Below are 23,603 nucleotides of genomic sequence, written 5' to 3' on the forward strand. Positions count from 1 at the left end.
CACAGTCGACGGAAGCAGCCAACTTTATTACGGAGTGTATTCGAATCTCCTACGGGGAACTCGCGACCAGTCTCATAGTGAATGAGAGAGCGAAATTGTACCGGTAAGACGATCAATGCGACAGGGGTGCCCCTTGTCGCCAGTACTGTTTGTCCTCTATATTATACCACTTTGCAGGATGAGTGGGGCGGGGGTATGCATGGTTCGAAATGCGGCGAAAGCGAGATCAAGCTCCAAGCTTACGCTGACGACGTAACCTAGGTCTATACGTCTACTGAAGGCATAGAAGAAGAGGCGACAGAAATTAAAAAGTTTTGTCAGGTGCAGTTTCGAGTTTAAAGAAGACAACTGAAACCTGGCTTGGTCCTTTGGAAGAAACACCCGCGCACTTCCTAAAGGCAAAGTGGTCAACGGGATAAGTAGCCACTTTGGAGCAAGTTTTCGCCTTGGAAGGGGGCTAACGGAAGAATGGAATTCGAGACTGATCGGGCTGAGGGGAACGCTTACACTGTGGGAAGGCCGCTACGTGTCGATTCTAAACAGAAGTTTTATCTGCAACACTTCAATTTACCCCGCAGTGCTATACTATGCACAATTGCAACCGTTTGCTATCGAGACGCCGCCCATAGAATTCATCGCCTATGTGCAACATTTATCTGGCGCTTCCGAATTGAGTAAACGCGACGAAGCAACCTGTTTCACTCCAGGGTTCGAGGAGAATTCAAACTGGTACACACTAACAATATTTACGCCCATTTAGGCGTTGAAGGGGTGTATTTTGCAATTTACACCCTACAGCCAAAAGCAGAACACCTATCCAGGTGCAAAGATGGTGTACCGTACAGTTTACACCCCACAGTCAAAATAGCAACACCTATCTTTGTGTAAAAATGGTGTACCGGCTGAGACAAACGTTTGGGAAACGCACGAGCGGCGTCAACCCTCTAGGGAGCGACATCCTGCGAAACAGGGACGTCCACTTGATCAAAGGGGGGGCCAGTGGCTGGTATCACTTGCGATAAGGCTACATATGCAACCTGCAATGCTGCCGAACCTGCAATCAACCGAACAGTGTTTAGCATATGCGTAACTGCACTTGCTGTTTTCCTTTTATCAAGTGGATTTCTTTATCATATCCCAGCTGACTGCTGCGTTTAACTTTTAGCTCATGCAAAGTGCTTTTTGATGAGAAAATTACCCATGGTTCCTGTACACGCTGTGTCTAGTCAGACAAACTCAGTGTGATGTCTAGTCAGAAAGTCTATGTTTAAACTTCGTCTCCATGCCTGGATAGTCAGAAATAAATTAACATATTCAAAATGCATGCTAGCATTTTACTTCCACCAGATGCATGGTTGTGGGTGGTGGATGCACGCATAATGGTAGCCTGCTATGCAACACAGCTTCCCCTGATGGCTCTTGACTGTACCCATCCTTGCAGTTGAAGCACAGATCACCATCGGCCTTGCATCTAAGGCATGTAATTTCTTACACCTCACTGCTTTTGCACCAGAACTGGTGTAAGTTATCAAACACCAACTTTATGCCACAAGGGGTGTAAGAAACATTTCAATTTACACACTTCTAAAGGGTGTATAATCTTACACCCAACTGACTTTACACGGAATTTGGTGTGAGTTATCAAACTCCAACTTTACACTCAAAAAGGTGTGATATGTTGAGGTAAAGCTCGTCGTCCCGCGCATCCTGCTGTTCCTAGACGACAAGAACGCCAGCACAAGGGAAGCAATGCAGACCATGGGAGCACCTTATCTTACACCAAGTATTGTAAAAACGGCTGGGGCAGCGAACAAACACCTAGCCCAGAGAAACAGTCTCCGTTCAAAATACTGGCGGCACTCGTTCCCAGGCAATTTCCTACATAATTCATTACCGGTTATCTGGGTTTCTACCCGTCTACCTAGCCCGACGGTTCTGCAAGGACATTGCAGAGGCAGTAAAGTTTCTCAGTGACAGGTTGGCCTGGGATTATATTTCAGCTTGAAAAGGAAGAAACTGTACTAGGATGTGATCGCCACTTTTCCGTCCCCTTTCTACAGAGCAAACTTCACGGAGAGGAAAGAGTCACCAGTCTTGAAAAAGTACCTGCCAGTTCCTACGGGCGTAAAAGACTGTTTTCTCTGTTTCCACACGGAAACCCTGCCGGTGAAGCCGTGGATGAGAAAAAAGGATTCTACGTCCCTTCTACACTAAGCTGCCACAGCTGCTTCCACGAGGAAGTAGCACTAAAGCACGTGTTCCTCAGCTGCAGGAAAATGGTTGAATTTTGGGGTGGAAGTAAGAAACACAGCGGACGCCTGCGACCTGTTGGAGAGGGAGCACCTCAAGGTCCTTGAGTTCGGCGACGCACCAAGGCGGGAAATTCTCGAGGTCGTCGCAGCCGTGGGAATCTATGCAGTCTGGATACATTGACAGGATTTCACCAACTGCCGAGAAAGAGTACGCACCCGAGCGTCGTGTTTTGCTGGTGCCCTGTGGTGGACTTCTCGCGTTCTGACATCTACTGAGCGCTATGACGTTGAGGGTCTCCTTGAACTCATAGGAAAGCTTCTAGTGAAAAGCGGTTCCCTGCAGGAAAGAAGCTCGGGCAACGACAGGACGGAAGCAACATTTATGTGCCTGCGTAGTGGGACTATTCCCATGTAGTGACACGTGACGCAATGGGTTTTCCAATGTGTACAATATGACAGACTGTACAGTGCTGTGGGAGGAAAAAAGTGCGCTATGGGGGCCCTCACATGGCTGAAACAAATATAAGACAATCTCCTTGCATGCAGTTGTAAAGTGACGGCAAAGTAGGCATTGTTCATGTCTGAAGGAGTCTCCAGAAAAAAGTAGCATAATTGAAACATTGAATATTTTTGAAGTATGGACTACTCTCCTGGTGTCTGGGTGTCCTTTTTGCGCGTTGGTTTTCCACAATGATTCCATAGTGTTATTTCCTCAAGGGCAAAGTGTCCTTTAGAAAGCATGTCGGCGGCAACAAAGTCGCCATAGCTCAGTGGTACACCGCTCATTCTGGTACCGACCACGGAGCTGTGGGGACATAGAATGAGCTCCGTGAGAGCGGCAACAACAGCATCAAGCCGGGCTGAAAATAGGCCTATGGAATCCCAGATGGACTACAAGACTACTATTTCGACAATAACACCGGGTATCCAAACACATATTATATATTTATAATTGGGTGTTTACGTCGCGAGACAACTGAGATCGTATCCAAACACAGTCATTATGCATGCAGACCCACCAGCTAAGCCTTAGAAGGTGATTGATTTTGACGTCTTTGAAAGGATTCGTCGAACGGAAAGAAATATGCGCTTTGGGTGCATACCGGCACAACCATGTTTGGGCTATAATTTTCTGCAACAAAGTACAGGAGGTCAAGCTTTTGGCCAAGTCGTCATGGTCAAGGTCAAGTCGTCAAAGGGAAACCGTCGGTGCGTGCCAGTTGACGACCACGCAAAAGAAATTACGGTGAAGTTGCACTGGGTGTCTCCTCACTTGCCCAACGAAACCACGAAACAAACTGAGCCGTTATTGAGCCTAATTTGCCGGTATTGACACAACGACAATAATAGTCCGAATTACACTGTCCGAGAATTGTAATGCTGACCGGATCCCCTATATGGTTCACATTTGGGATGATCCTGTCCTCGTGTCTGTGCCCGGTAAACCTCCGATCTACCTGCGGTCAAAGAGGTAGGCCACATTCGCAGACAACGCAAGGCGACGTGTTTCAGACAATCCAGAACTGGTGCGCCGCGACGAAGAAGATTGCGTACAATCTTATCCGAGCAGAACAAAAGAACAGGCGCCCGAAATAATCGCGGAAATTATGATGGACCAAGACAAGGCAGAAACAAAGTGAGGATGATAAGATACAACATATAGATGAGGGAAAAATAACCAGGGAGGGGCAGGCTCGAGGGAGGCGATAATAACCAGGCAGCTCCAGTAGCAGATGATTCTGACAGCCGGTTGACGGAAAAATAAGATATGGACTCGGAGGACGGGTGGGAAGAACTTAGCAAACATAAACGGCTTGATAAGCAACACACAGAGTTTTTAGTAGCGTTCAAAGGGAAAGATTACATGAAGGAACAAAGACGCGACGCAAGGTTTGAAAGTCGATGGAAAAAGACTGAGTTGTTGAGATCCGCGGTGTCTTTGGAAGAGATTGGCGCATCGCAACTGGATGACCTTAACGAGGCGGAAGCAGGGCACATATAAAACATTAGATAATGCGGGTAAAGACAATTAGAATTGGAACGCTGAATACGTATAGCCTTATTCGGTACCACAGAAAGCAATGGCTAATAGAAGCAATAGACACACACATAATATGCAGCACACTCTCACAAAGAGACCGAATAGTAAGGGTCAAAAATCGTATTTTTTTTTACCCATATTCTAAGGGTCAACACCTTACCCATACAAGGATGACGGATAGTAAGCGTAAAAAATCGTCAAATTTTGGACCCCTATTTTAAGTGGTGTTCGATGCCGGTTATTCTATGGGCTGTTTGGCTACCCTTATGAAACCGCTTACTGCACCTAAAAATACCACATAGTATGCGTCAAACCTGAGCACCGTAGACGTCACGTGACCTCACGGTCCTTGTACAGGCAACGGCTGCAATTCTGAAATGACCCGCGATACCGTTTTCCGGCGGCTGTTCTGGAAAAGGGTATGTGGTTCCTGATTGCCAAAAGCATCAGAAAGAAGTTTCCAGAGCAGTAGCCGAAAAATCGGATTGCCTGTCAATTTTGCATTGCAGCTACTGCCTGCCCAAGGTACGCCGACATCACGCCGCGTCTAAGGTTCCCAGATATGATGAGTACTGTGAAGCATTCTGGGGGTGCAATTCTCTGTGCAAAGACGGCATATTATGCGAAATCGTTTCATAGGAAAAAAAGAACAGCTGCTACAACAGGATCTCGATGATACGAATTTCACAGGGCATGAAAAACAGTTCGTATCATCCGAGACACGTCAGCAGTACCACATAGGTGCTCGAAGCATGTATACGGACGGAAGCCCGTTCACTTTTATATGCTATCGCTTAAAAGATATCCATGGTATAGGCATAGCTTTTTGCTCATCGGAAAGACTTGGCAATTGACAGTACGCCACAATAGCTAGGCCCACTGCACTGCAAAATCGTATGACACAGACAAACGCATCCATCACGTGAATAACAGATATAAAAGGCACGTTCTTGCGCAAGGCAAGCAATATACAAGAGTTCTCGCGACAGTCAAAAGAAAAATAAGAAGCACGAGTGCATCACTTGAACCGGGTTCATCGTCTCACTATAGCCCGCGTACGCCGCTATCTCATGTAAATCAAAACATCTGAATGCATGGAAGTATGTCCCACAGCGTTAGTAGCACGCATCTAAACCGTAATGCAACAAAAATTCGCCAAATAATTCCACTTTATTGCAGGAAAGAGCCCAGAATAATAGATACATGCATGTGTTTATAGAATATTGCACCTATGCCTGAAAATGATGTGGCATAAGGCGCGCGTGGCGAAACATTAAAAAAAATGGGAACAGCATACTAGCCATAAACCAACAGATTACAACACCTGCAATATTTTAGAGAATTATGAAATGACATTTGTGCATCTTCACAACACTTCAACACAACAAAATATAAATTGTAGACTAGCTATATGAGCCAGTAATTGAATTAAATTACGTTTATAATGGAAAAAACATTTAATGAGCGTTATATGACAGGATGAGGCATCGAGGTACGCAGAATATCAGACATATACAAAAAGCAATCCATAGCAGACAGGTCATAAACTAATTATCTATAGGGCGATTCCACGCCAGATCAGGCAGGGTGGTCCGGTCGACCTCCTCAATTGTTTTTCTTTCAACGTATGTTAAAGCCTTGTCCCGAGCAGGCATATTGCCGCTGAACGTAGTTGAAAATAATTGGTGGTTATTTTTTAATGAATTTGTAGGGGACGATGGTCTTCCTCTACATGAGTCCTGACCGGCGATGATGGAATGTCCCTGCGGGCAGATGGTTGTGGCCTCACGCTAGGACGGTGCCGGTAGAACTGACAAGCCAGGGGCGCGTTCTTGGCCATCTCATCGCAGCGCAGCCGTGAGCGCTGTTCGTCACCGTCACTGCGACGCTGGGAAGATGACGATATGCACGGAGTAGCCAAGGGCGCGTTCTTGGCCATCTCATCGCAGCGCAGCCGTCAGCGCTGTTCGTCACCGCGACGCTGGGAAGATGACGATATGCACGAAGTAGCCAAGAACGCCCTTCAAACACGTCGTCGTCTGCTGCGCTTCCGCTCTCCATATCCGGGACGCTTTCATGACGCTACTCTCGCTACCCGACGCCTGTTTTTAGCTAGAAAAATTAGAAACACTTATCGATATGATGGTTGTTTCTGCCTGAATTGGATGTCATTTCTTCTGTTGTCAAATGTAGCTGCATTTTACCCACCGACAAAGAGCTGGCACCGTAATTTGGTAACAATAAATCCGCAACCTCACCTCAGCCAATGAGAACTTTCCAAGAATAGTCTGCTATCTCTGTGAAGCCGTTCTCGCCGGATACCCTTTGTTGAAACAAAAACATGCTAGTTCTTTTACACCCTGGTAAATTTACTAATTACATGCGACAGTAAGTATCCAGCCGTGGTATATCGGCTGCTACACCGGCTAAATACGAGAAAAATGTGTTATCAACGTACTTGCAGCTGAAGCGAAATGGTGATATCCGAAGTGCGAAGCGCAGAAAATGCAGCTCCTAGCCTATATGGAAGAATTCCCGGACCTGTGAAATAACTGAGAGGGACATACTATTCACGCACCCCACACAAAAGGTATGTGTACTGATGTGATCGAATAGTATGTGGACAAGGAGTAGAGGCACTTGTACGTGGTACCAACTCAGTGCTCATTGTACATTTTTATTTGTATTTAAATAGAGGAACTGAACAAGAATCGACAATGTTGACACGCACATGTGATGCTATACATGTGCTACCCATTTACAACAGATTTACATAAACCATGTCAAATTACGTAACACAGTGCTGTTTTGCAGACCTATCCTCGGCCCACACAGGACATCCTAGGTGAAGATCTCCCTGAAACCACGGTGCAGAGAAAGCGACATATGAAGACCAAGACGAAATTGATAAAATATAGGTTCCAGGAATCTGCTGGGCCAACGCATCAGTGACATATGTTAGTAGACCGCAAACCCCTGCACAAGGATCCTCAGGCGCTGAAACCACGAGAATGTCGCCCCAGCTGCAGGAGGGTGCCAGTCCTTGTTGTGGACCAAATCGTTTGCATGCTCATCAATGAGGTGGCACAGCTTTGAGAAGTAAACATATTTATCAATACCATTCTGCTTTTGCTATTTCACTGATTGACCTCCACACAATTACAGCATATTTCTTTAACATAGACCTTTTCCTGGGTCCTGGCTTGTTGTGCACAGTTACTCACACCCTGATCTGTCCAATGACATAATACATTAATTTAATGTAAATAAACATGCAATGTATATAGCTGTGAACTGAAGTCAAAACTGAGTAGTTTGGTATGCAAGGCTATCCAACTCGAACTGAGATGAGGTGCTACCGTGGCTGACATGATGCAACAAAATTCACAATGCATACTGATAGCTAAAGTGTACAACTGCAAAGTTAAAGATGGACCCAACGCAACAAAGTAATGGCATAACATATTGACATACATAACAGTAGGTGCAAAAACAAAACACAAGGTGGCGCGACAACCATGAACACAGCTGAACGGCATGTTAGCGAAACAAACAGAAGGCTTTCTAACTTTTTGTGACAACCATAGTTGCGAAAATCAAACGAAAATGGAGAGGCTGTAAAGTGTGAAAAAAGACTTACTGCTCTCAAAGTTCACACTAACAATTACAGGTGATGCACAAACGACAAAGCAGTTGTGATGATGTATATACATTTCTTGACAGGCTGCTAGAAGTACCTGCTGACAATTGTCTCACGTACGCGCATTGCCTGTGATATCAAGGAGTCATTTTGACTGATGGGTTCACCCTCCTCGCTGGGTTCGTCCTCAGTCACTGTAACTGTGGCGCTGTCATGTTCTGTAGCTGCCGGTTCAGGCTCCTCTGCAGGCTCAGGTAAATTGTATGAAATGCACATATTGTGTAGCACAGCACAAGCAATGATGATATTGGAGGCCCTGTCTTGTGCAAAGTGAAGGGTGCGGTACCTTTGCAGGCACCGGAATCGCATTTTCAGCACTCCGAAGCATTGCTCGATTCGAACCCTAGTCCTGCTGTGAGCTGCATTATATGCCACTTCTTTGTCTGACGCCGAAGCCCGGAATGGAGTCATCAACCATGGCTCAAGGGGGTAGCCAAGATCTCCTTTGAAGAAAATATGTTACATATGTGTGTATATATCTATATATATATCTATATATATATATATATATATTGTCGTGAAGATAATGAAGACGGTGCCCTGATGGTGCTCGCATCTGAATGATCGCGCGTGCCTGCTTCTTCTTGCTAGTCAGAATAAACCTCTCGATTGTCCCGCTGAGTTGCTCCCTCTTAATCCCCGACATAACTGGTGGAGGTGCGGACCTTTTCCCATCTCCGACGCTTTACGTTCCTTCCTGGAGCTTCGGAGCGGACGAAAGACCACCCCGAAGACCCGATGCTGTCGTCCTCCGGGGACGAAGGTGCCCCTCCCGACCGCTCGGCTCCCCTTCCTACGGCTCGTACCTGCCAAATGCGGCAGCGAGACCCCCCGCCTTTCAGCGGCACGGCTGACGAAGACATCAGCGTCTGGCTCGCTCAGTACCATCGGGTGAGCTCGCACAACGGCTGGGACGAAACAGCAAAGCTTGCCAATCTGGTTTTCTTTTTGAAAGTCACCGCTTTACAGTGGTTCGAAAATCATGAGGCCACACTTACGTCCTGGTCAGCATTTTCCGATGGCATAACAAAGGTGCATAATGTAAAAAACCCGAGACTAGGGAACACGAAGGGACAGACACAAACACGAAGTAACAAAGGTGTTTGGACGGCCCTCTCAACGTAAGCATTATGCTCTCCAGCACCTCTCCACACGAGCGCAACTACCTGGCGAGACTTGTACGGGCTATGTAGAGGACGTGCTCTTACTTTGTCGCCGCATTGATGCTGCAATGCCTGAGGTGGACAAAGTCAACCATATTATGAAGGGTATTGCTGACGACCTGTTCAACTTTTTGGCACCAAAATCTCCTAAAACCGTAGCGGAAGTCGTCGAGGAGTGCGGGAAGTTTGAAGAATTGCGAAATCGCCGCGTATCATCCAGTTTTCAGCGGTTACCACAAACGCTCGCCACGTCTTCACCGTGCGACACTCAGTCGCTACTTGAACTAATACGCCGTGTGGTCGCCGAAGAACTTCAATCCATCATGTACGCTTCTCCTGCACTTCCTGTTCGCCCTCACGTCTGTAGTCAACCCAACGACTCGGTGCGCCTCGTACCCTTCTCAGTGACCGCGGTACCCCTTTCTTGTCCGCTGTCGTTCGTTCCCTCCTTGACGCCTGCAGCACGGTCCATGCCCTCACGACGTCCTACCGCCCACAAACGAATGGTTTAACTGAGCGCTTCAACCACACACTCGCCGATATGGTCTCGATGTACGTCTCCTGCGACCACGCCAACTGGGACATGGTGTTACCCTACGTCACTTATGCCTAAACACCGCACGACAGCGCACTACCGGCTATAGCCCCTACTATCTTCTCTACTCCAGGCAACCTACAACTCTTTTAGATACCCTGCTGCCTTCTCCTCCCGAGGCCGTTCCGCCTGTCCTGGTGGCCGACGCCGTCGCTAACGCTGAAGAAGCTCGTCAGTTGGCTCGCCTACGCACATTCGCTTCGCAAGACGAAGACCGTTCCCGGTATGACCCCCGCCACCGCGCTGTGGAATACAGCGTCGGAGATGAAGTTCTCCTGTGGACACCAACTCGTCTGCCTGGCCGTTCTAAGAAACTCTTGAAGCGCTACGTTGGCCCGTATCGCGTGACTAGGCAGCTCTCCTCTCTCAAATACGAGGTCACACCCCTGGTACCGCCGCCTGACCGCCGCTCACGTGGAACAGAAGTTGTTCACGTATTGCGTATGAAGCCTTTCGTCCGGCCGGCCGGCCGAACCCCCAGCCCAGCCTTCCGAAGGAGGGGGGGGGGTAATGTCGTGAAGATGTTGGTGTCGGCAGCAGCATGGTGCATTTCTGACAGCAACGTGCCTGATGTCACTTGTATTACAGTACCCGTGAACAGAAAAGTACCAACACGTGCCGAACAGTCGTGAGAGTGGTTTTCCCTTCACTTTCGGCAGCTGGCGTCACAATCGTCCTTACCTAGATACGTCACAGATTCTTGAGCATAAAAGCCAACGACGTTCTTGAAACTGCTTCTTTTGGTGTCGGCAGCAGCATAGTGCATTTCTGACAGCAACGTGTCTGATATCACTTGTATTACAGGTGAGCCAATTTTGACTTATTAGTGTACTGGTAATTGCTATTTACTGCTGCTGCTGCTGCTGACACCACATTGTTGCTGCATTTTTCTGTCATGGCCGCAAAGGAAATTGCTAAAGAAATAGCAAAATTCAGTGAGGAACTGAAGAGGGAAATGAAGTCTAGATTCAAAGAAATGCAGGACGCATTAGAGAGAGACTATCGCAATGAGATGAGAGATATGAAAGCTGCTATGGAACATATGAGCAATACATTTGATGACATGCATGAAAAATTCACCAAACTTCTTGATGAACAAAACAAGCTCAAGTCTGAAAAGGAAGAGCTCAAAAGAGAAAACGCAGTAATGAAGTCAGATTTGAAGGCTATAGACGCTCGCGTAACAGAGGCGGAGCAATACATGCGTAACCGCAACCTTGAAATTAAAGGCGTTCCACCAACGGAGCAAACGGATGTAAAGACACTACTGTCTAACCTCAGCAGAGTGATCGATGAACCAGACCTAGATCAGAGTGTCGATATTATGAACTCCGTTCCTGTTCCAAATTCTATCGCAAAGAATATTGTCGTGCAGTTTAAGCACCGCCAGGTACGTGAGTGCTTGAAAAATGCAAGAAAAAGCGTATCACGACCAGTGACCTTGGATGTTCAATGTGTACCGCTGTTTTTGTCAATGAGCATCTGTGCCCTGCCCTAAAACGTGTACTAGGCTTTGCTATATCAAAAAAGAAACAATCAACACTAGCATTTGTTTGGGTTAAAAACGGTAAGGTCTATGTCCGTAAGAGTGAAACAGGCCTGGCAGTATGTGTGTTTCATACAGAGGATGTAATCAGCATTGCCGGTTGACATGTATGTAAACATTTGTCATTGAATGAGAAGGTCTGACTTTTTGTCACGTTGGTTCTCCCGGATACTGTTGTGAAGCCACCCAATACGCTATCATTTCTGCACATCAATGCTCGTTCTGTGTGCAATAAAAATGATGAGCTGATGCTCCTTTTTCAATCCTTTAAATTCAAATTTGACATCATCATGTTAACAGAAACATGGCTTACCAATAACGAAACACTCCTACTAGAGTATCGCGAAATCTGTCTGAACCGTAAAAACAAAAGGGGAGGCGGTGTAGCTCTTCTAGTGTCGAATGACAGCGCCTATGAGATCATAACAGAATATTCATGTGTATGTGAAGATTTCGAAGTGTTGTGTACTAGAAGCGCAAATAGCTTGTTTGTAGTGATGTATCGCCCACCATCAGGATCCACACGTGCATTTTTTACTTACATTGAAAACCTTTTTTGTTTTATATCCGAAAACAAATACACATTGTACATGGCTGGTGACGTTAATATAAACTTACTCAGCCATTCACCTACAGCCACCGATCTGAACTTGTTATTTGATACATTTGGTTTAGTTAATGTCATAAAGATACCTACTAGACATACTGAATCTTCTTCATCATTGATTGATGTCTTTGTCACAAACATAAACGAAAATGCTGTTACGTCAGGCGTGTTATCTCATGACATCAGTGACCATTTGCCCATTTATGCCTTTGTAAACACACATCGTCCAATCAAACAGCCTCCAGTACTCTACAGTCTCCAGTCCATTACCAAAGCTGCTCTCGATAGTTTTAGAAATGATGTCCAGCATGCTGACTGGAGTCCTGTACTTACGAAGCAGTGCATAAACGCTGCTTATGATGAGTTTCTTTATAAATTCAAATGTATCTATGACGCACATTTTCCTCTTAAAACTTACGAAGTGAAACGGCGCATTCGCAAGCCGTGGGTCACCGATGTGCTTCTAAAACTGATATCGGAGAAGAACAATCTATACCACTCGTTTATCAAATCTCGCGACCTTAAACAATATAAAATATAACCGCAACTATGTATCCAAGCAGGTCAAATGCGCAAAGGTTGCTTATTTCAGTAAACTTTTCGGTGATGTTAGAAGTTCTGCGGCAACATGGAAGGCGCTGAGAAACGTCACAAAAACTGATCAGCGCGAGATTACTGACATGAAGATCAATGATGTAGTGATAACCGGTAACGATCTGTGCGAAAAATTCAACACCCATTTTGTAAACATTGCTAGCCGAAGCGCGATTCAACCTGGCGATATCACGGACGCTTGTAGAACATTGTCTACTTTCGTCTCTGATTCGATTTTTTTTGCACCGGTTACCGAAAACGAAGTGCATACAATTTTTATGAACATTAAAAATAGTAAAGCATGCGACTGTGATAATATACAAATAAGACCTGTCAAGTACGTTATCGACCTGTTGACCCCAGTATTGACGCACATATATAATCTTTCGTTGATATCTGGAATCTATCCAGATAAAATGAAAGTTGCCAAGGTTATTGTTTTGCGGAAATCCGGAAACACTAACGACTTTGGCAACTACAGGCCCATATCTATTCTTCCCACTTTTTCGAAAGGACTCGAAAAAATTATACATGCCCGATTAACAAATTTTTTCTCACTGCACACAGTGATAACAAGTTCACAGTTTGGTTTTCGTAAAAACCATTCCACAGAAACAGCTCTGCTTTCCCAAAAGGAACTAATCATCGGTAACCTGGAAGACAAACTATACACACTAGGAATATATATAGACTTCACAAAGGCCTTTGACCTCCTTGATCGTTCAATATTGCTTCACAAACTACATTACTGTGGTATTCGTGGAGTACCATTACCACTCTTGGAATCTTACCTATGTAATAGGTACCAATATGTATGGAATAATAATTTCCGATCAGGTCTACTTCCCACTATTTCCGGTGTACCCCAAGGGAGCATCTTAGGTCCATTACTTTTCAACATTTGCATAAATGACATTGTAAACACAACTCTAGTAGCTAAATTTTTCATCTACGCTGATGATACTAGTGTATTTGTTTCTGATAGCACGATTAGTGACACTGTAACGCATGCAAACATGGCTCTTTCTGCGATCGGGACATGGTCAGAGCATAATAGGATATTTATTAACATAAACAAAACTAAGGCAGTGCTATATAGGACACGTAATAAACCTGTATCCATTCCCTTTAACATCATGTTAGGTAACCAGTCCATTGAAATTGTAAGGTCAATTAAAATCCTAGGGGTACTATTTTCAGATAATCTGACTTGGGATTATCACTTGGCGTATCTTCAAAACAAAATTGCGAAAGCCATTGGCATCCTGTCTACTTACCGTTACGCATTCCCGAACTTCGTAAAGGTTATTATTTGCAATACATTAATACGGTCTCACCTTACCTATTGTCACCTCGTATCGGGTACGACATCTAAGACTAACATTACTAAACTTTATCTATTACATAAAAGGGCAGTAAGGTTGATTGCAGGCGTTCCTTTCGATCATCACACAGCAAATCTTTTTGATGGCCTAAAAATTATGAAGGTACAAAATATTTACGATTTCCTCCTGCTAAAAACATACCTTAGGGCTGTAAAATATAATAATACGTTAATCTTGTCAATATGCAATCTACAACGTCGAATAGCTAGCAAAACACGTCAGGATCTATTTTGAAAAGTCCCAAGGACGCGAACAATATGCGGAGATCAGTCGCTACCCCATAACATCGCAAAGCTGTTGAATTCTTATTTAAAGAAGGGAATTGATCTTAAATCCATGTCGGCTGTTGCACTACGGGCCATGTTTATGTTCTAGTGTTATGTTTATGTTCTAGTTAATGATGTCGCTTATTTTTATTTTTATTTTTTTCTATGATGATGTCTAATTTTCTATGATGTATATATGTATATTTATTCCGTTTCCTTGCTTCACTGTAGTAGTTTTCACGATTAAGATTGATGTTCACAATTAGTATATTCCGCTTGCTGCTGCTGCACTAAATCAGGGGGATGCGCCCTCGTCAAACAGCATGATGCTGTTTTTTGGCCACCCCTATGTAACCTTGCATTGCATTGCATTGCAATAAAGATGAATTGAATTGAAATTGAAAAAGATAATGAAGACGATGCCCTGATCGTGCTCGCATCTGAATGATCGCGCGTGCCTGCTTCTTCTTGCTGGTCAGAATAAACCTCTCGATTGTCCCGCTTAGTTGCTCCCTCTTAATCCCCGACAATATATACACATACAAGTACGAAAAGTCAAAAGAGGCCAAAGAGCTTGTTGTGGAACTTCCACTCTGTGATTGTAATGACCGCGACTACTCCGCTCTGTATAATCGAACCTCGTTATTCCGAGGACAAATGAAGACTAACGAGAACGTTCCTAAAAAAAGGATGAAGAACCCCCAAAAAACCTCGTGATGGCAACTGTTCTCTTCCTCTTCGTTGCGCTAAACCATAACATCCTCCCCCGCCCGAAATGTGCAAACACAACATGCCACGCAAGTTCAACAACATGCCACGCAAACACAAGTCATTGTTCAATCATCTCGAGAGGATACAATAGCTGTACGGGCCGACGAGTAACCGCCCCACTGGGAAGCTTCACTTGGCACGACCGCACGTTGCCGTCGCGCCCCTTGTACAACTCAACGATCCTTACGAGTCTCCACATTTGTCTGGGGAGCTTTTCTTCGTGCAGAAGGACAACATCGCCTTCTCGAAGGGCAGTTGATTTGTTTGAGGTCCGGTACTCGTGAGCCGACCTCAACTGAAGTAAATATTCTCTTCTCCACCTGTTCCAGAAGCTGTCCAACATTCTCTGTCGGTGTCTCCACCTTTTAACTGTGCCGTCGGCTGTTGAAGTCGTTACCTCCGTTGCTGGTTGTTCCGGTAACGCCGTTAAAGTTCTGCCCACTAGCAAGTGCGCTGGTGTCAGAGCAGCTGGCTCTTCAGGGGATGCATGTAGATACGTGAGAGGTCTGGAGTTGACGGTGGCCTCCACCTCGTGCAGGAGTGTTGCCAATTCTTCGAACGTTAGGCTCTGTTTGCCCAACGTGCGCCGTAGACAATTCTTAACTGTCCTCACCATGCGCTCCCACATGCCGCCCCACCAAGCCCCCCTCTCTACGATGAATTTCCAGCTGATTCGTCTCGTCGATAAGTAGTCCTGAGACTCTGTGCTCCGAATTACTTTGAACAAGTCTCCCAGATCTTTCGCCGCTTTCTTAAATGTGAGGGCGTTGTCGCTGTACATGACGGAGGGAGTTCCTCTTCTGGATGTGAACCGGCGAAATGCCAGGATGAAGGCCCTAGCTGTCAGGTCAGTCACCAGCTCCAGGTGTATCGCCCTTGTGGTGGCGCACGTAAACAGCGCAATGAAAGACTTTGACGTTTGATACGAGTCCCGAGAACGTTTGACGTACACCGGGCCGGCGAAGTCTACTCCTGTCGTTTCAAAGGGGTGTGTAGCACTCACTCTGTCTGCTGGTAAAGGTGCCGTCGGTGCGGTTGCTGGACTTGCACGGAAACGTACGCATGTACTGCAACTATGTATAACAGACTTCACCAGCTGTCTGGCTTGTGGAATCCAAAACTTGTCTCGTAAAGTGGTCAGGGTTACTTGTACCCCTCCATGTAATGTCCGTCGATGAGCATTTGCAGCTAGGAGCCTGGATAAAGCGTGTGCCTTCGGCAGAATGATTGGGTGCTTGACTTCTTCTGAGCTGTCGGAGAACTGCAGTCGCCCTGTCAAACGCATCACGCCATTTTCATCCAGAAAGGGATGCAATTGCCGTATTTTTGACGATTCAGTGACGTCCCTGTTTTGGCTCAAAGCCAAAACTTCTTCTCCATAGGCTTCACGCTGGGCGTGTTTAACCCAGAACCGTTCGGAGTCCTCCACTTCAATCGCTGTGAGGGGTCCAATGCACCATTCCCTGTGGCGACAGTTTCGCACGAATCGCTTGATCCAAGCAGTAATGCGCAATACGAGATTGTAGTTCGAGTATCTTGAGAGCTCCAACAAATTACGGAGGTCTTCTGTGTTATCTGCTATCAGAACCGCCGTTTTACACTTTTCTTCTTCTACACTCCCTAACTCAGTACCGTCATTTACGTCGTGCTGTGGCCAGTCTGCGCTGGATTTGGAAAGCCAGTCGGGGCCCTCAAACCATTGCTTGTTTTTCGTCAATGCTCTTACTGTGAGTCCTCTGGTCACTGCGTCTGCAGGATTCTCAGAACCGGGACAATGCTTCCATTGTTGATGATGGCTGTACTCTTGATTTTCTACAACTCTGTTCCGCACAAACGGCTTCCACCTGCTTGCGTCGCCCTGAATCCAGCTCAGTGTGATCTTTGAATCGGTCCAGAAGATAGTCTCAGTGATTAGTCCACCTAAAGCCTGATTCAAAAACCTTGCAATGCGTACACCAATTAAGGCCCCCATCAATTCGAGCCGTGGTAGTGTTATCTTCTTCAGTGGTGGTACGCGTGATTTTGCAAACTGTAGACGGACTTTAGTTTCGCCAGTCTCGCTGGTGATTCGGATGAAGGCACATGCTCCATAGGCGAGTGGGCTGGCATCTGTAAATACATGGAGTTGTATAGTATGCGTTACTCCACTGCATGGAAGTAGATATCGCTCTACAGAGACCTTACGCAGATCTGTTAACTCGGCACACCACGCGTGCCATGTCTTGGCCAGTTCCTCAGGCAGCTTCGTGTCCCAGTCCAGCTTCGCCTTCCAAAGCTCTTGGAAAAGAATCTTCACTCGAATTATATATGGTGACAGGAATCCCAGGGGATCAAACAATCTAGTTGAAGCTTTTAATATGGACCGCTTGTTGTCCATCATTCCCGCGATGACTTCTATGAGATGCTCAACTGAAAACCGGAATCTGTCCATCTTTCTGTCCCAGACCACTCCAAGGACTTTCGTCTGAGCAGGCTCGCTCAGGGACTTCTCCTCGTCAATCCGGCTAACCACGGCTTCCACAAACATATCCTGTAGTTCTTCAGAGTTCGACGCCCATTTGCTTAATTTCATACCCGCCTTCTGCAGGATTTCTTGAGCCTTAGTGATTAACTGCTTTCCTTCGTTTACTGTGTCTGTTCCGATCAGCAGGTCGTCGACGTAAAACGAGTTGCTCAAGTCATAGGCAAGGTCCTTGTCCGGACCCCCTACTGATGTTAGGTGATGCCGCAGGGTGGCATTCAGCAGGAAAGGACTCGCACTAGTCCCGAACGGAACTCGCGTCATTCGCCAGCACTCGAAGTCGGGCAGCATGGAGCTTGGCGTGGGTGACTCCGCCAACCACAAGAACCGAAGTGCGTCCCGGTCGGCCTCGCGAATTCCAATTTGAAGGAACGCCTTCTGAATGTCCGCAGTGATTGCCACTCCGTACATCCGAAAACGCAGTAAGATGTGTACAAGGTCAGATGTTAACTTCGGCCCCTTTTCTAAGTGGTCGTTGAGAGGGGTCGCTCCTACCGCGTGTGAGGAAGCATCAAAAATCACTCGAACCTTTGTCGTGGTCGACTCGCTTCTGAACACTGCCCTGTGTGGCATGTAGAAGACCCTACCAGAGCTCGGTGTCTCAGTCGTGACCTTTTCAGCATGGCCGTTTTGCAGGTATGCTCTTATAACTTCGTCGTACTCCTGCATGCTATCGTCTCGTAGCAGTCGCCGGGTGAGGCTCTGCAGTCGCTTGCGAGCCGTTTCAAAATTATCTTCAAACTCGGCGTCTGGCTTCCATGGCAACGCTACCTCATAACGGCCGTCTACGAAACGAAGGTTCTGTTGAAAATCCTGTAGTACCCCTGCGTCGTACCCTTTGTTGGACATCGTCTCTTCCGAGATACCTATGAACTCCAATTTCCAGAACTTCTCTAGGATATCCGGTTCTTGCTCCGTTGCTACTCCGATCTTCAAGACGCAGACGGCTGTGGTTGAATTGTCCGTGTAGCTTCTTACGGAAGGCGACGGCCCTTGAAAGGTCCAGCCGAAAACCGTTCCAATCGCGACCAACCTTTCGTCGCCTGGGTACCTTTTCACTTGTCCTGTGAGCAACTTCCACATTTCGTCGCTCCCAATCAGTAAGGCAATGCCATTTTCGCATTGCAAGTTTGGGAACAACATGTCGTCCGCTATATACTCTCGTTGGCGACGTAAGGATGCTACGAACTCTTCATTGGACGGAATCTCGGCTAGGTCCTTACAGATAAAAGGAATCGTCGTTGCGTGAATTACATGTTCTGCCGGGTGGTACTGGCTCCTTAACCGTAGCTCGACGACCTTGCCCTGGTGTGTCTTCCTGGTAGAAGTATCACTTGCGAACGTGTTCAAGTGCAGCTTGCTCTCCCCCACCACTTTCAAGTTCAGTTTCTTGGCGACGTCATCTCTGACGAAAGTCCTCTGACTGCCGCCATCTATGATGCCTCGAAGTTGCGTGCAGGCTGTACCCGATGACACCCAAATCCTGACAGTTTGGAGCAGTATGTCGGGTTCTTGATGCTGTGTCCGGTGGGTGCTGACTGCCATCAGATTGGTCAGTGGAACGGAGTCGATGCCCTTAGTTTGTAGTTTCGAGGGATCGCACACAACGGATGCGTGTCTCTTCTTGCAATGACTACAAGTCACATTGGCACGACATTCTTTCGAGCGATGACCCCTCTTTGTGCATCGGAAGCATCGACTTGCCTTCGACAGTATTTTTAGCTTCTCTCTCAGGGGTAGGCTGGCGTCGCATTCCGCTGTGCTGTGATCGCTTGATGCGCAGAAGAAACAGTTAGGTACTGCTTTTACAGCAGCTTGTAGGACTGCTCCTGTCGGAACGCTTGTCTTCCGCGTCCTATTTGTGCTTTGGGCCACATGGGTCATCCTGCTGTCTTTCAATCCTGCTCGCTCCAAACTTTCCAATTCAATGCGAATGAAGTTGAGCACCTTTGAAAGCTCATCGGTCGTTCCTGGGCCAGTGGCAGCCCTTGCCTCTGTCGAAGGCGAAAACGACCCGTGGTCATCTGTATCATTGCTGGCGGTCCGAAGCGCTCCGTATTTTGCCGTTCGATGGTACTCCACTACCATCTCGGGTGGAATAGCCGAAAGGAGAATATCCACCATCATGGAGGCGAAGCTGTTGGTGGAAACTCCGAGTGACTTCAGGCCTCTTACGTTGGCTTGAACATAGTCGTACGAAGAACGTAGGCCTGCAACATCCTTTGAAGACCTCACTGCTGGTAGACTACGCAATCTTGACAGGTACTCTCGCTCGATCTGCGTCGTATCCCCAAATCGCTGCGACAGAATCTCGATCGCGTCGTCGTAACAGGATTCCGTGGCCTGTAAACCGCGGATGGCTGCTGCTGCTCGGCCTTTCAGCGATGTGCTCAAATACTGGAATTTCTCTGTCTTGTTAAGACGACGATTTTCATGCACGGCCGTTCTAAACTGCTCCCAAAACGTTTGCCACTGCGTAAGCTCACCTGCAAAGGTCATCAGCTGCAGTTTCGGGAGCTTTATTCCTACTTGGGCCTGATGAGTGGTCTGCGCTGCCGATGGCTCCACCGTAGGAGTTGCATTTGTACGTCGGTCATTTAGTTCTATGTCAGCAATCCGGGTTCGGAGTTCTGCAATTGCATTTGCTGCTGACTCTTCATACCTGAAGACAGCCTCATATTCCAACAGAAGATCGTCCTCCCTGATCAGCGGCTCAATCTCTTCGTTCACTTTGCGAAGGTCTCTATCACTCGATTCCAGCCGTGCAAGAAGTCCGTTCAAGATCGCCTTGCTTGTGCTTAGGTCCTGTCGACGCTCGTTGACCTCATCCACCAGCTTGGTTACCTGGGCACGTCGTGCTCCTCTTTTAGCCTTCAGTCGGTCCATGATGACTCGCTGCAACGTTCGTTCTTGCGGTGAAGTCGGGTCCCGGGTTTCGGCACCAAAGTATATGTTGTGGAACTTCCACTCTGTGATTGTAATGACCGCGACTACTCCGCTCTGTATAATCGAACCTCGTTATTCCGAGGACAAATGAAGACTAATTAGAACGTTCCTAAAAAAGGCATGAAGAACCCCCAAAAAACCTCGTGATGGCAACTGTTCTCTTCCTCTTCGTTGCGCTAAACCATAACAGAGCTTACACGAAAACACAGAGGAATTTATTAACCCTGATAGAGGTTGGGGTCAATGTTTACCGCTGCCTTCGATCAGTCCTCCTGGACTGCAGCACTGTCTGCCAACACCTCACCCACATCGGTGTTACTAAACTCCCCTTTGCGCTTCCCTGAAAGCTTTGTCATCCTCTGACTTTTCCTACTACATATTGTACATGTATAGTGTACATGTATCTATTTCACTTGTTACACTGTTCACTATAGTTATTCCATAACTAGCATTTGTACCTTGTCTTATCTGACACGTTCACTACATTAATGCTAACATCCATCATTGGGTACAAATAGTAAGGCTCAAATCTTCCAGCTATGTCTTTCTAAATGGCGTATACAGTCGGACCTCGTTTTATGAACCCTCGATATCCGAACTATGAACGGATTATTAGGGAACGGACCCAAAGTAGCCAAGCCATTCTGACCTCGATATACGAACGGGCGTCATGAACGTACAGAGGACAGGCCAATGGACCGGAGGATAATGAAAGTCCCTCAGTACATGCTGTCAAGGTCCAGCATACAATGTCCCAACGCCACCACGTTCCACAAACATGATTCACCATTTCCTGAAAGTATAATTCCGGCGTTTACAGCCGAACGGTTGTGAGTTTGGACCAGGTCTCCGAGATGGAAACATCTTGCCGTTCCAAGAGAAGGCGTTCAGTCCTGACAGCCGGGGACAATGGTGATATTTGCCGTTGGAAGCAGTGTCATCCGCGCACGATACGGTACTTTGAGGACCGGGTGGATGAGTCAAGTGTCAGACTTCTGTCATCTCTTCTAAACAGGATAGACCCTACAGAAAGTATGGTGCAAAGCACAATCACGCAGTATTTTCAAAAATAAAACTTATTCAAATCAATTTCCCGTGGTTTGGTGAGGTATTTGTGCACTGCACACCTCGGACCTCGATTTACGAATACATCGATTTACGAACGATTTTCTGAGAAACGAAGGGTGTTCGTAAAGCGAGGTTTGACTGTATTTCTTTACTGTCTCTACTACTATCCTTTCTTTTAGCAATAAATGTCCCATATTTGTGTATATAGATTGTGAGTTTATTTGGTCTACAAGCATGTAACTTACCCAGCAGCCACTCCCCATCGTCGAACAGGACTGAAGTCCTCTGCCGTATCCTGCACATTGACCAGACAGCAGCGTCGTGACAGCTCCCCGGATAGCGTGCATTTAGGTTGAGGATTCTGCGATTAGCATCGCAAATCTGTGCATGAACAGTAACGCTGATAATTTTTCCATAGCAAAATTGCTACGAATCATCTATTTTAAAAAGCATGCTTCCCATCACGTACCCCCAGCACGTTCAGTGCATGGTATCCCTTGTGGCTGTAATAATTACCATCAGTGAAACGTGGATCCTTGGTGCTGGGTGCTATGATTGCGACCGCTGTGCCGTCGACTGCACCTGCGTGAATAGGGACCCCATAGGTCGTAATAACATTTACCTGAGCCCTGAGCGTTTTTTTACAACATACCAAGGCACCCAGGCAGGCCTGCAACGTCGTAGAAGCCACGTTTCACGGCCAGCTTCTCCTCCGGTGTTTGTGGGAAGCGCAGATACTTGGGTGCCAGTTTATCACAGCCAGCTGACGGCGTGTAGAGACTCCGAGACAGGACCCTTGGTCGTGGTGAAATATTCTTCATGAGCTATATTACCAAGAAAGGCCCCGGTCCCGTAGAAACGCAGTGCCATGAGCACCCTTTGTTCGACGGTAAGCGTGGTGGATCGCCACCGCTGCGCTGCAAGTGTTGCGATTGTGAGTATAGATACTATCCACAGTGAAGTTATCCCACCTTACTTTACTATACGTTACTCTTACTCTACTCGCTCTAGCGATATTTAACATGTTGAAGACCGCGTAGAGGGAATATAATAACAGCACCTCGCCATGAATAAACGAAAAGCAATACATACGTCGTTTCAAGTCTTCCCTGACGGCATCGCGGGTGTAGTTCCGTATCGGGACCACTCGTTTTTAAAAATTACTGAAACGGTTAGGAAAGTCAATATTGCATAGAAGTGGAAGAAGGTCATATACTGAATCTAAAAATGTAAGAATTATAAAATTCTGTGGACTAGAAGTTTTTTATATGCATTTAAACAACCCCATCTGATTCACTTTTAGCGCAGGAGAAACACGGGAATGCTAAGCCTAACGGATTCGAAACTTGCCGTCTTGCGAAAGGTAGGGTCGTCGAAATGGGCTAAATCACCTCACTTCAGTGAGGTTAGGTTAAGTTAGGTTCTACAGATTGGGGGGGTCTGGGGGCGCCCCCCCCCCCCCCCCCAGGCACGCACTAGGCGGTGCGGGCGTCGAGACTGTGCCTCGGGTCAGTAAGGTCCTCAGCCAAGATGGCGAATCGCCATCAAGAAACCGGCGATAAAATTTAATTTTTATACGTTTTACGCAATATACGAGGGACATTCCCTGTTGAATTTCGTTACTAATTACTTCCTCTTTCACGTAAAAGCGTTAGATTTTTGTTTTTATTCGTTTTTCTTTAAAAAAAGCCAGTGGTCCCGATACGGAACTACATCCCGGCATCACAGACTTCTCGAACTGCTTCTTTAGAAAGCCGGAAGTGCCTGATGAACGCATCGTCCGACAGGACAGTGAATGCGTCACTGTTAAAACGAAATACGTGTGTTATTTCGTCCTCACGCACGCCAACATCCTCGAAAAATGCGTAGAGCTCCGCCATGTTTTCTTCGCAGATGACGCTCACTGAGGACGAACGACGCAAAGATTTCCGTCGTTTGTCACCCTCGCCCAAATGACGGTTTCCGAGATGCGCAGCTGCGGTGGAGGATGGCCAAGAACGGCGTTTCACGTGCAGGTGACGATAGGGGTCACGTGCGCGCGCCGTTGCCGTGGCAACGGTGACGAGCTGCGCTAAGCGATCATGGCCAAGAACGCGCCCCAGAGCGCAGCAGCGCGTGGCAGCAGGGGCACATCGTCGTTGTTATCGG

The 23,603-nt window shown here is 46.8% G+C and overlaps 1 protein-coding gene across 1 annotated transcript; it reads right to left on the bottom strand.

Annotated features, from left to right (window-relative positions):
- Positions 1-14,978: 14,978 nt before the first annotated feature.
- LOC135381195 (uncharacterized) lies at positions 14,979-23,335 on the bottom strand. The gene is made up of 6 exons (XM_064612535.1): positions 23,296-23,335; positions 22,245-22,372; positions 22,108-22,192; positions 21,925-22,037; positions 21,701-21,836; positions 14,979-20,410 (listed from the first exon to the last, which is right to left on the bottom strand). The coding sequence occupies exons 1-6, from the start codon at positions 23,333-23,335 to the stop codon at positions 14,979-14,981; spliced, it is 5,934 nt and encodes a 1,977-aa protein (XP_064468605.1).
- Positions 23,336-23,603: the final 268 nt, after the last annotated feature.

The sequence above is a fragment of the Ornithodoros turicata genome, chromosome 1, assembly GCF_037126465.1.
Source record: "Ornithodoros turicata isolate Travis chromosome 1, ASM3712646v1, whole genome shotgun sequence".
NCBI lineage: Eukaryota > Metazoa > Arthropoda > Arachnida > Ixodida > Argasidae > Ornithodoros > Ornithodoros turicata.

Bases quoted from the DNA above. Each gene is read 5' to 3' on its own strand.
- LOC135381195 (XM_064612535.1), bottom strand. From the start codon at position 23,335: ATGGCGGAGCTCTACGCATTTTTCGAGGATGTTGGCGTGC. The intron at 22,038-22,107 runs GTATGTTGTAAA...CTATTCACGCAG, and splicing joins AGGCCTGCCTGGGTGCCTTG to GTGCAGTCGACGGCACAGCG. The intron at 21,837-21,924 runs GTACGTGATGGG...GTTCATGCACAG, and splicing joins ATGCACTGAACGTGCTGGGG to ATTTGCGATGCTAATCGCAG.